We start from the raw sequence: 13,495 nt of genomic DNA on the forward strand, positions 1-13,495 counted from the left end.
GTCATCCCCAAAAATGGTTGGAGGGAAGGGGTATAGGAGGTTTTGTGGGTGAGGGGCTTGGACTTCCAGCAAGTGTGCATAAGCGTGTTAGGAGTGAATGGAGATGAATGGTTTTTTGGGACCTGACGAGCTGTTGGAGTGTGAGCAGAGTAATATTTTGTGAAGGAAGTCGGGGAAACTGGTTAGCCAGACTTGAGTCCTGGAAATGGGAAGTACAGTATCTGCACTTTAAAGGAGGGGGTTAGAATATTGGCAGTTTGGAGGGACCTCTAAACTGTCATATCTGAGCGCCTCTGCTAAGACGGTGATTAAGTACGAATGATGGTGAAAGTGTTGAATGATGATGAAATTTTTTTTTTTTCTCTTTGGGTCACCTTGCCTTGGTGGGAAGCAGCTGACATGTTGAAAAAAAATTTTCCTTTAGGTTACATTCATGTGCCTTTCACCAATAATAAAAATACATTTTATGCATGATCCTGTTTGTTTTATAACCAGATATCGGTACACTTTAGACGAACTTCCTCCCCTACTGCAACGTTTAAAAGTACGAGCTGAATCCTTTGACCATTGGGCTGTCAAGGTGAAGGAAGCTTTAGAAGCAAAGCCAGAAGACAAGTTAGGTATGCAGTTATTTTTTTTTTTTATCATGAATGCTAACCTTACTGGCTTATTGCAGTTGAAAAAGTTTCGGGAAATAATGTGAAAATAACTTGGCATGCTTTAGTATTTGCTTCACCTACAAATAAACAAAAAACAGAATTTGTTTATAAATATATTTTGACATTGTTTTTATCTTTGAATTATCACACAAATTCAATTATATTTTCAGAGCTGCATGGTTTTCTGAATTATCACACAAATATAATTGAGCTAATGTCTTTCAGAATTGAGTGATCTGCGAGAGCTAGTAGAGGAAGCAGAAGCACAGCGGTTTCCAGAGAGTGAATTGTTGCAGACTTTGATTCAAGCAGTGACAGAGGCAGAAAAATGTGCTACTGTTGCTGCTCATCTTGCCACAAAGAAGGTTCGCACCAGGTCAGTATATCTTCTTTCAATAAAACGGCTGTATTCCACCCAAGCGGGGTGGCCCAAAAGGAAAAACAAAAGTTTCTCTTTTTAACGTTAATATTGTATACAGGTTTTGTGGGCGAGGGGCTTGGACTTCCAGCAGGCGTGCGTGAGCGTGTTCGATAGGAGTGAAAGGAGACGAATGGTATCTGGGAGCTGACGAGCTGTTGGAGTGTAAGCAGGGTAATATTTAGTGAAGGGATTCAGGGAAACCAGTTATTTTTATATAGCCCGTCTTGAGTCCTGGAAATGGGAAGTATACTATGCCTGCACTTTAACCCTTTGAGGGTCGACAGGCCCTCTCTGAGACTCGTTCTCAGGGTCGGCCAAATTTAAAAAAAAAAAATATTATCTCTTATGAAAAGATAGAGAATCTTTTCCCTATCATAATGACACCAAAAGTTTGAAATTTGATGGAAAACTTACAGAATTATGCTCTCGTGAAGTTAGCGGTCTTGGCGATGTTTACGCATCGCCGATTTTGCCCACTTTGAGCCCCATTTTCGGCCAATTCCACTGTACTAGTCGGCAAAAAACATGAATATTTCGCTAGAACTCCATTTTTTCTATCGAATGAATGCAAGAAACCACCCATTTATCAATTTCAACTATCCAGTATAGTAGTCAGAATTTAGCAATTTTGCCAATTTCACACAAATTTCAAAAGATGCCAATTTCCGAATAGGGTCCAGAATAAACAAGAAAGACATTCCTGGCACTAAAATGACATTTCCTCTGTTCATTAGTCACGTCTCAAGGCCCCTGTTATATTCTTTTGCTTTCCACTTTGAATTTTTATTCTCACAAAAAATAGAAGATTTACTGTTATGCAGACTACTGCATTAGTGTAAAAAATGGTATAAATAATGTAGGCGCACTTGCAAAAGAATATTAGACTCACCAGTTGACGTGTATTGGAACCTTGGCATGATTTGTTTACTTTTGAACTTTGGTAAAAATCGAACATTTCTGCTACTTGAGCTCAATTTCAAGGTACTTTTCATTGTAAAACCAGTCAAAATCATCTCAATTTCTGTAATATGTCTTCCATTCTATAAAATGAGACCAAGAAAACTAGAATATGACAATAAATACCATTCGAAAATACAGTGCAAATTCGTTGTTTTATTCCAAAAAAATGGTCAGTTTTTTTTTTCTCATTATGCACTGTGTGCTGCAGGATTTTTTTTATACTGTGCACACTGACCACATACACCCATTCTTTCATATGTAGACCTACCAGCTTTCTCCCACTAGATTTGAGGACGCTAGAATTTAGGCGTACTAGTACATCAAAAACCCTGGGTCGTAAGCCGTACTAGTACGGCCGAAATCCTCAAAGGGTTAAAGGAGGGGTTTGGGATATTGGTAGTTTGGAGGGATATGTTGTGTAACTTTATACGTATATGCTTCTAAACTGTTGTATTCTGAGCACCTCTGCAAAAACAGTGATTGTGTGAGTGAGGTGAAACATATACAGGAGAAGGGGTTACTAGCCCCTTCCTCCCGTCATTTTAGTCACCTCTTACGACACACATGGCTTACGGAGGAAGAATTCTGTTCCACTTCCCCATGGAGATAAGAGGAAATAAACAAGAACTAGAAAGAAAATAGAAGAAAACCCAGAGGGGTATGTATGTATATATATGCTTGTACATGTATGTGTAGTGTGACCTAAGTGTAAGTAGAAGAAGCAAGATGTACCTGAAACCTTGCATGTGTATGAGACAGAAAAAAAAAAAGACACCAGCAATCCTACCATCGTGTAAAACAATTACAGGCTTTCGTTTTACACTCACTTGGCAGGACGGTAGTACCTCCCTCGGCAGTTGCTGTGTACCAACCTACTACCTAGATATATATATACAGTGGACCCCCTTTTAACGATATTTTTTCTCTCCAGAAGTATGTTCAGGTGCCAGTACTGACCGAATTTGTTCCCATTAGGAATATTGTGAAGTAGATTAGTCCATTTCAGACCCCCAAACATACACGTACAAACGCACTTACATAAATACACTTACATAATTGGTCGCATTCGGAGGTGATCGTTACGCGGGGGTCCACTATATATATATAATTTCCATGGGGAACAGAATTCTTCCTCCGTAAGCCATGCATGTCGCAAGAGGCAACTAAAATGCTGGGAGCAAGGGGCTAGTAACCCCTTCTCCTGTATATATTACTAAATGTAAAAGGAGAAACTTTCATTTCTCCTTTTGGGCCTCCCCGCCTCAGTGGGATACGGCCAGTTCGTTGAAAGATATATAGAACTGGTGTGGGTGATTCAACATAAAGAGTAGTGGAAGCTCTATCCTCCATCCAGTAATTGAGGCCTAGTCTCTGATCATTCAGGCATGTTAGTAACTGCTCCCCTCAGATTGTGATGTAAATTGTCTTTATGTGATTTACACAAGTTTATACAGTAGACTACCACATGCTGCATGGGTTAGTCTTAAAAATCATCTCTTGTAAAGTTCATTCTGCATTTTGTGATTTACATATCTGTATAGATATTTGTATTAATTTTATTTAATCCTCTGCTTCATAAAATTTGTCTTTCTGCCATTTTTTTTCTTCTAATTTAAATGAAAAAAAAATTATAAATCTTTGAACATTTTGCATTTTTTCTTTGAAGGACCCGAGGAAGTGGAGAAGCTAAAAGTAGATTAACACTAGAGGAGCTAAGATTATTCCACGAGCAAATAGAATCGCTGGCTTGTGTTGTGCGTGAAGGTGAGGCTGTAAAAGAGCTCTTGACAAGAGTGACAACCTTCCAAGCAGAGGCTATAGACCTGCTCAATCAAGAAATACCAGACTCTGAGGTCATTGCCAAAATGGTTGATACAGGCTGTTCTCTAGATATTGATCTACCAGAGTTGCCCAGACTCAAACATAAACTGCAGCAGGTTAGTGCGTATAATCACTTTTTAATTTGCTCCCTCTGATCAGCTGAAGTTCAGACATGAATTAACTCTTGTCACACAGTGACTAATGATTCTCTTTCAGTCAGCTATTTGGCATAAGCGTAGTTAAAATTGTGTTTACAGTACAGTGGTACCTCTAGTTTCGAACAATTCCCAACTTGAACAATTATGTAAGTGTATTTTTGTAAGTATTTCTGGGGGTCTGAAACGGACTAGTCTAATTTACATTATTCCTTTTGGGAACAAATTCGTTCGGTATTGGCACTCAAACAGCCTTCTGGAACAAATTAGTTTCATAACTCTAGGAAAGAGGGGGTAAAGCGTGCATGAGCGTGTTAGATAGGAGTGAATGGAGATGAATGATACTTGGGACCTGACGATCTGTTGGAGTGTGAGCAAGGTAATATTTAGTGAAGGGATTCAGGGAAACCGGTTATTTTCTTATAGTCGGACTTGAGTCCTGGAAATGGGAAGTACAATGCCTGCACTTTAAAGGAGGGGTTTGGGATATTGGCAGTTTGGAGGATTATGTTGTGTATCTTTATACGTATATGCTTCTAAACTGTTGTATTCTGAGCACCTCTGCAAAAGCAGTGATAATGTGTGAGTGTGGTGAAAGTGTTGAATGATGATGAAAGTATTTTCTTTTTGGGGATTTTCTATCTTTTTTGGGTCACCCTGCCTCGGTGGGAGACGACCAACTTGAAAAAAAAAAAAAAAACCTCTAGGTACCACTGTACTTTTATATCTCATGATATTTAACCTTTAAACTGGACAAGACTTGTATGTAGGTAACTTCAAAGGAGGGATGGGGATATTTGCAGTTTGGAGCAGCATCTGAACTGTACTATCAGTGCACTTTTGGAAAGACAGTGATAGAGTGAATGATGGTGAAAGTGTTTCTTCTTTGTCGGGTCATCCTACCTCAGTGGGAGACGACCAATGTACAGTGGACCCCTGGATTACATAATTAATCCGTTCCAGAGAGAGTGACTTATCCTGAATCTGACTAATTCCGAATTAATTTTCCCCATAAGAAATAATGGAAATCCAATTAATCTGTTTCAATCCCCTTCCATAAAGACTTCAGGTAGCAAGTCCTTATCCTGAGTTACTTCCCTTCTTTGTTTTTTAATGCCACTAGGACCAGCTTAAAAGTCACTGGACCCCTTTCACTCAAAAAAGTGTTCCAGAGAGATCTGTTTCTGGCGTATGTTAGGAATTGTGTTGGGAGACAGAACAAGATAGACCTTCAATATGACACTAATATCAGCTCTACGGCTTATTTATCTAGCACAATTAGTCTAATATGACATAATAAACAATATTAATAACATAGAAACATGATATATACTCTAGAATGAATAAAATATGGCATTAAGAATGTCACGAGTGGTGGTGGTTTGTTTGTTGTTGGGTGTATAAGGGCCACTGAAAGATAAGCCTTACATAGTGGTGCTGAAGGTGGCAGTATTAGGCCGTAGGCCTTTATACCTCCAACAACAATGGAGGAGTCAGTTTGGTGTTGTCCTTTTTCTGCCGATTAATCACTGAAGTTACTTGCTACGCTGTTAATGTTACACTTGATTGCTGGCTGGCACTATAGCCTTTATCGACTCCTGCTGCTTTAATATCGTACATATTGCAGAATCACTGAAAAAGGCATATTCTCCCCTCTCTCTCTGCCCTTTACCAAAGGGCTAGCTGGCACTAGAAGCCTTCTTTGGGCCCATGGTGGCTTATTTAGCAGTTACAAGCACAAAAAAGAATGGAATAATACAAAATGTATTGTATGAACGCGTTGGACTGTCCTCACTGGCCGGTCAACAATGGCACACTGGCAGTACATGGAGTGTCAGGGCTGCTCCGGCCACACTGACACGTTCCAGACAAATGACTTACACTGAGTTCAGTGACATTCACTGAGCCAGTATTTTGACGAAAAAACATTACTTTTTCAGAATATTAATTAGCTTTTCCAGTGACTACTTAATCTGGGGGTACACTGTATTAAAACATAAAAGTATGTGGGAAACTTGGCTGTGTATGGGTGTGTGTATAGATAACGTTTTTTGTCTCCACCACTCGCCTTTTTTCCTTCATCACTTCTTTGGTTAACCTCATCCTTCATAAACCCATCCGCTGACAAGTCGACTCCCAAATATCTGAAAACATTCACTTCTTCCATACTCTCTCTCCAATGTGATATCCAATTTTTCTTTATCTAAATCATTTGATACCCTAATCACTTTACCCTTATCTATGTTCACTTTCAACTTTCTACCTTTACACACCCTCCCAAACTCGTCCACTAACCTTTGCAACTTTTCTTTAGAATCTCCCATAAGCACAGTATCAACTCCCATTTTGTACTTGATTCCCCATAATTTAATCCCACTCCTCTCCAAAACACCCTAGCATTTACTTCTTTTACAGCCCCATCTATAAATATATTAAACAACCATTGTGACATTACACATCCCTGTCTAAGACCTACTTTTACCGGGAAGTAGTCTCCCTCTCTCCTACACACCCTAACCTGAACCTCACTATCCTCATAAAAACTCTTCACAGCATTTAGTAACTTACTACATATTCCATATACTTGCAACATCTGCCACATTGCTCCCCTATTCACTCTATCATATGCCTTTTCTAAATCCATAAATGCAATGAAAACTTCCCTACCTTTATCTAAATACTGTTCATATACATGCTTAAATGTGAACACTTGATCTACACGTCCCCTTCCCACTCTAAAGCCTCCTTGCTCATTTGCTCTCTGTCTTGCCTCTAATTCTTTCAATAATAACCCTACCGTATACTTCCTGGTATAGTCAGTAAATTTCTTCTTTCTTCTTTCAACACACTGGCTGTATCCCACCGAGGCAGGGTGGCCCAAAAGGAAAAATGAAAGTTTCTCCTTTTACATTTAGTAATATATACAGGAGAAGGGGTTGCTAGCCCCTTGCCCCTGGCATTTTAGTCGCCTCTTACAACACGCATGGCTTACGGAAGAAGAATTCTGTTCCACTTCCCCATGGAGATATGAGGAAATAAACAAGAACAAGAAATAGAAAGAAAATAGCAGAAAACCCAGAGGGGTGTGTATATATATGCTTGTACATGTGTGTGTAGTGTGACATAAGTGTAAGTAGAAGTAGCAAGACGTACCTGTAATCTTGCATATATATGAGACAGACAAAAGACACCAGCAATCCTACCATCATGTAAAACAATTACAGGCTTTCGTTTTACACTCACTTGGCAGGACGGTAGTACCCCCCTGGATGGTTGCTGTCTACCAACCTACTACCTAAACTCAGTAAACTTATTCCTCTATAATTTTTACAATCTCTTTTGTACCCCTTCCCTTTATATAAAGGAACTATACATGCTCTCTGCCAATCCCTAGGTACCTTCCCCTCTTTCATACATATATTAAACAAAAATACCAGCCACTCCAACACTATATCCCCCTCCCCTGCTTTTAACATTTCTGTCATGATCCCGTCAGTTCCAGCTGCTTTACCCCCTTTCATTCTACTTAATGCCTCACTTGCCTCCCCCACACTCACATCCTGCTCTTCTTCACTCCTAAAAGTTGTTATACCTCCCTGGCCACTGCATGAAATTACTGCCTCTCTTTCTTCATCGACATTTAAAAGTTCCTCAAAATATTCCCGCATCTACCCAATACCTCCAGCTTCCCATCAACTAACTCCCCTACTCTGTTTTATCCTAATTATTTAATTTTTAAATATATTTTTTTATTGCTAGGTTGAGTGGCTAGAAGAGGTGGAAGAAACACTGGAGGACAGCACATCTGTGACCGTGGAGTGTGTACGCAAGCTTCTCGACACAGGAATCGCATTACCCCCTCATCCTCGAATTGAAAAGGCCATGGCCCAGTTGCAGCAATTACTTACAAATATGGAAACATGGGAAGAAAAGGCTAGTCAAGTACTGAATGCTAAGTAAGTTCATTTATTTTTACATTAAGGCTTTATGTATAAATTATGTAAGACTTTCATTAACCCTTAAACTGTTGAAAGTATGTAAAAAAAGTAGATCTTTTTTTCTTTTTTTACATTTGAAATTGTGTAAAAAACTTTGATCTACATTTTTTTTTTCTTTTTTTGAAAATACGTACAAGAAAAAAAACGGAGATCTACTTTTGGAGCACTACGTATGTGAACATAGATCTGCTTGGACAGTTTAAGGGTTAAATAAGCAATGCGTACAGACATCAATATTCACTGCAAGCAGTTTAAAACTAAAAGCTTAGTATTTCACTTTACTCTCTAATTACTGTGAAACTGACACTTCTTTACCTTACTTTTACTGACTGCTGGACTTCGTAACTGACACTATTCTTCTTGTATTTCATATTACTTTTACTCTGACTATGCTACAATCTTGATTTAAAGGGTCCTAATTTAATGGATTTTGAATTTAACAAACTAAACTTGTGGCTAGACGAAATCTGGAAGCAACAAAGTCCATTAAATCTAAAATTGTTCATTTTTGTTACTGTCATGGACAAGAATCTTATTGCTCTGATTTAACTTATAGTTGGCTTTAATGGACACCCTCTATCATTAGACCATTAAATTGAGGTTTAACTGTACTCATATTTATTACTCATGAGGCAGTGTGGCTTCACTGAATTTATGGGAATATTTTGTGTGCAAGGGACTTGGATATATAGCAGGCATGTGTGAGCATGTTAGATAGGGATGAATGGAGACAAATGGTTTTTGGGACTTGATGAGTTGTGGGAGTGTGAATAGGGTAATATTTTGTGAAGGGATTCAGGGGAAACTGGTTAGCCGGACTTGAGTCCTGGAGGTGGGAAGTACAATGCCTGCACTTTAAAGGAGGGGTTAGGGGTATATGCTGTTTGGAGTGTCATCTGAACTGTCGTATCTTAGCACCTCTGCAAAGGCAGTGATTGTGTGAATGATGGTGAAAGTGTTTTTCTGTTGTGGGTCACCCTGCCTCGGTACAAGACGGCTGACATTTTCGAAAAAATCAGTGAATTTATAGGACATTTCTGTTTACAATAAATAAAAATATATGAAAGAATTTCTTTGTATTGGCTCAAAAAATAAAATGCAGAACTATAACTGCATGGATTCAAAATAATAGTGTTAAAGAGATTGTAGTTATTTATTTCTTGTAACACACAAGCCGTCTCCCACCTAGGTAGGTTTGCCTTGAGAAGGAGAAACATTCATTAGCATTTAAGTTCTTTGGTTTAAAAACTGGTTATATAATTACCTATAAACAGTGGAGGATTTACTGATATTTAAAATTTCTCTTAGGCCAGGCATAAGTGTAAGTAAGGGTGAAGAGTTGGTAAAGCAAGCAGAGGAGGTGCCTGCACACCTCCCAAGTGTTGCTGCCCTGAAGGATGCTGTTAAAAGGGCAAGGGAGTGGACAAATAAGGTAGCCACTCTGCAGAAAGGTGAGACTGCTCCTCTTCTAGAGACGATAGAAGGACTAGTTGCTAGAGGCCGTCCTGTGTCCTTGCACCTAGAGGCATTGGCTGGACTAGAAGAGAATGTTGCTGCAGCACACGCATGGTTAGAAAAGACATCACGGACTTTCCTCAAGAAGAACTCTCATCTTGCTTTGCTAGAGGTAATTCTTGATTATTGTAATCACAGACTGTATTTTCTTAGGTACTTTCCATTGTTTACACACCTTTGTCAGTCCACTAAAATGTTCAAATTTTTTATCTATCAAAGTTTGTGCATGACAGGCATTAGTACAGTAGGGCCCCGCTTCACGGCGTTTCACTTTCCGGTGTTCCGCTAATACGGTCATTTCAAATTATGACCTAAACACACTATATGCCCCCCCCCCCCACCTGACTTTCTAATATGGTCACCGCACCCAACCCTGTTTGTTTACATTCTCCATGAGCACCATAAGCACCACATCTCTCCATTGTGTCTGGAAACTCCAAAATTTCAAGTTTTTTTAAAAGTTATTTCGTATTTTTTATTTTATTTATTTTTTTTTTTTTTTCAACAAGTCGGCCGTCTCCCACCGAGGCAGGGTGACCCAAAAAAGAAAGAAAATCCCCAAAAAGAAAATACTTTCATCATCATTCAACACTTTCACCACACTCACACATTATCACTGCTTTTGCAGAGGTGCCCAGAATACAACAGTTTAGAAGCATATACGTATAAAGATACACAACATATCCCTCCAAACTGCCAATATCCCAAACCACTCCTTTAAAGTGCAGGCATTGTACTTCCCATTTCCAGGACTCAATATATTTTTTATATACTCTGATAATTATACTTATGTATATTTATATATATTTTTTATATACTCTGATAATTATACTTATGTATATTTATTTTTTTTTTTTCACACTGGCCGATTCCCACCAAGGCAGGGTGGCCCGAAAAAGAAAAACTTTCACCATCATTCACTCCATCACTGTCTTGCCAGAAGGGTGCTTTACACTACAGTTTTTAAACTGCAACATTAACACCCCTCCTTCAGAGTGCAGGCACTGTACTTCCCATCTCCAGGACTCAAGTCCGGCCTGCCGGTTTCCCTGAACCCCATCATAAATGTTACTTTGCTCACACTCCAACAGCACGTCAAGTATTAAAAACCATTTGTCTCCGTTCACTCCTATCAAACACGCTCACGCATGCCTGCTGGAAGTCCAAGCCCCTCGCACACAAAACCTCGTTTACCCCCTCCCTCCAACCTTTCCTAGGCCGACCCCTACCCCGCCTTCCTTCCACTACAGACTGATACACTCTTGAAGTCACTGTTTCGCTCCATTCTCTCTACATGTCCGAACCACCTCAACAACCCTTCCTCAGCCCTCTGGACAACAGTTTTGGTAATCCCGCACCTCCTCCTAACTTCCAAACTACGAATTCTCTGCATTATATTCACACCACATTGCCCTCAGACATGACATCTCCACTGCCTCCAGCCTTCTCCTCGCTGCAACATTCATCACCCATGCTTCACACCCATATAAGAGCGTTGGTAAAACTATACTCTCATGTATTCCCCTCTTTACCTCCAAGGACAAAGTTCTTTGTCTCCACAGACTCCTAAGTGCACCATTCACCCTTTTCCCCTCATCAATTCTATGATTCACCTCATCTTTCGTAGACCCATCCGCTCCCAAATATCTGAATACATTCACCTCCATACTCTCTCCCTCCAATCTGATATCCAATCTTTCATCACCTAATCTTTTTGTTATCCTCATAACCTTACTCTTTCCTGTATCCACTTTTAATTTTCTTCTTTTGCACACCCTACCAAATTCATCCACCAATCTCTGAAACTTCTCTTCAGAATCTCCCAAGAGCACGGTGTCATCAGCAAAGAGCAACTGTGACAACTCCCACTTTATGTGTGATTCTTTATCTTTTAACCCTTTGAGGGTTTTGGTCGATTTAGTATCGTCTTACGCCAGAGGGGTTTTTGACGTACAGTGCACATAAATTCTAGCGCCTCAAATCTAGTGGGAGAAAGCTGGTAGGCCTTCATATGAAAGAATGGGTCTATGTGGTCAGTGTGCACAGTCTAAAAAAATCCTGCAGCACACAGTGCATAATGAGAAAAAAAAACTTTGACCATTTTTTTGGAATAAATCAGCGACTTTGCAGTGTATTTTCGTATGGTATTTATTGTTGTATTCTAGTTTTCTTGGTCTCATTTTATAGAATGGAAGACATATTACAGAAATTGAGATGATTTTGACTGGTTTTAGCGAAAGGTGCCTTGAAATTGAGCTCAAAGTAGCAGCAATGTTCGATTTTTACCAAACTTCAAAAGTAAACAAATCGTGCCAAGCGTGCAATACAAAGTCAACTGGTGAGTCTAATATTCTTTCACAAGTGCACCAATAATATTTATACCATTTTTTACACTAATGCAGTAGTCTGCATAACAGTAAATCTTCTATTTTTTTGTGAGAATAAAAATTCAAAGTGGAAAGCAAAAGAATATAAGAGGGCCTTGAGGCGTGACTAATGACTAGAGGAAATGTCATTTTAGTGCCAGGAATGTCTTTCTTGTTTCTTCTGGACCCTATTCGGAAATTGGCATCTTTTGAAATTTGTGTGAAATTGGCAAAATTGCTAAATTCTGACCACTGTACTGGATAGTTGAATTTCATAAATGGGTGGTTTCTTGCACCCATTCGATAGAAAAAATGGAGTTCTAGCGAAATATTCATGTTTTTTGTCGACTAGTACAGTGAAATTGGCGAAAATGGGGCTCAAAGTGGGCAAAATCGCCCGATAACGTAAACATCGCCGAGACTGCTAACTTTGCGAGAGCATAATTCCGTAAGTTTTCTATCAAATTTCAAACTTTTGGTGTCTTTATGATCGGGAAAAGATTCTCTATCTTTTCATAAGAGAAAATAATTTATTTTTTTTTTTTTTAAATTTGGCCGACCCTGAGAACGAGTTTCGGAGAGGGCCTGTCGACCCTCAAAGGGTTAACTCCACTCCTCTTGCCAAGACCCTCGCATATACTTCTCTTACAACCCCATCTATAAATATATTAAACAACCATGGTGACATCACAAATCCCTGTCTAAGGCCTACTTTTACTGGGAAATAATTTCCCTCTTTCCTACATATTCTAACTTGAGCCTCACTATCCTCGTAAAACCTCTTCACTGCTTTCAGTAACCTACCTCCTACACCATACACCTGCAACATCTGCCACATTGCCCCCCTATCCACCCTGTCATACGCCTTTTCCAAATCCATAAATGCCACAAAGACCTCTTTAGCCTTATCCAAATACTGTTCACTATGTTTCACTGTAAACACCTGGTCCACACAGCCCCTACCTTTCCTAAAGCCTCCTTGTTCATCTGCTATCCTATTCTCCATCTTACTCTTAATTCTTTCAATAATAACTCTACCATACACTTTACCAGGTATACTCAACAGACTTTTATTTATTTATTATGTTATCACACTGGCCGATTCCCACCAAGGCAGGGTGGCCCGAAAAAGAAAAACTTTCACCATCATTCACTCCATCACTGTCTTGCCAGAAGGGTGCTTTACACTACAGTTTTTAAACTGCAACATTAACACCCCCTATAATTTTTGCACTCTCTTTTGTCCCCTTTGCCTTTATACAAATTAACTATGCATGCTCTCTGCCAATCCATAGGTACCTTACTCTCTCCCATACATTTATTAAATAATTGCCCCAACCACTCCAAAACTATATCCCCACCTGCTTTTAACATTTCTATCTTTATCCCATCAATCCCGGCTGCCTTACTTGTATACTTGTACCTAAATAAACTTACACACTGTGCTGACATGCAGGTACACATTAAAATCAGTAAGAGTATCTTATGTCTAGAGATGCCATATTAGTAATGATAATAATACTCAATAATAATCATTGAGTCTCATTAAATGTCATATATTACATTAATATACACATTTTCATTAATCCATGTATGATAT

The 13,495-nt window shown here is 39.2% G+C and overlaps 1 protein-coding gene across 4 annotated transcripts in view; it reads left to right on the forward strand.

The window, feature by feature from the left end:
• The window catches only part of Kdm5 (Lysine demethylase 5), a 121,956-nt gene that overhangs the window by 77,486 nt on the left and 30,975 nt on the right, over positions 1-13,495 (forward strand). For all 4 annotated transcript variants that reach the window (XM_070091545.1, XM_070091547.1, XM_070091546.1 and 1 more), the window contains 5 exons: positions 496-620; positions 885-1,035; positions 3,707-3,977; positions 7,776-7,972; positions 9,323-9,641. In XM_070091545.1, the coding sequence (XP_069947646.1) occupies positions 496-620; positions 885-1,035; positions 3,707-3,977; positions 7,776-7,972; positions 9,323-9,641 (1,063 nt within the window). The remainder of the gene's footprint in view (positions 1-495; positions 621-884; positions 1,036-3,706; positions 3,978-7,775; positions 7,973-9,322; positions 9,642-13,495) is intronic.

This window comes from Cherax quadricarinatus, chromosome 36 (assembly GCF_038502225.1).
Source record: "Cherax quadricarinatus isolate ZL_2023a chromosome 36, ASM3850222v1, whole genome shotgun sequence".
In the NCBI taxonomy this organism is placed as follows: Eukaryota; Metazoa; Arthropoda; class Malacostraca; order Decapoda; family Parastacidae; genus Cherax; species Cherax quadricarinatus.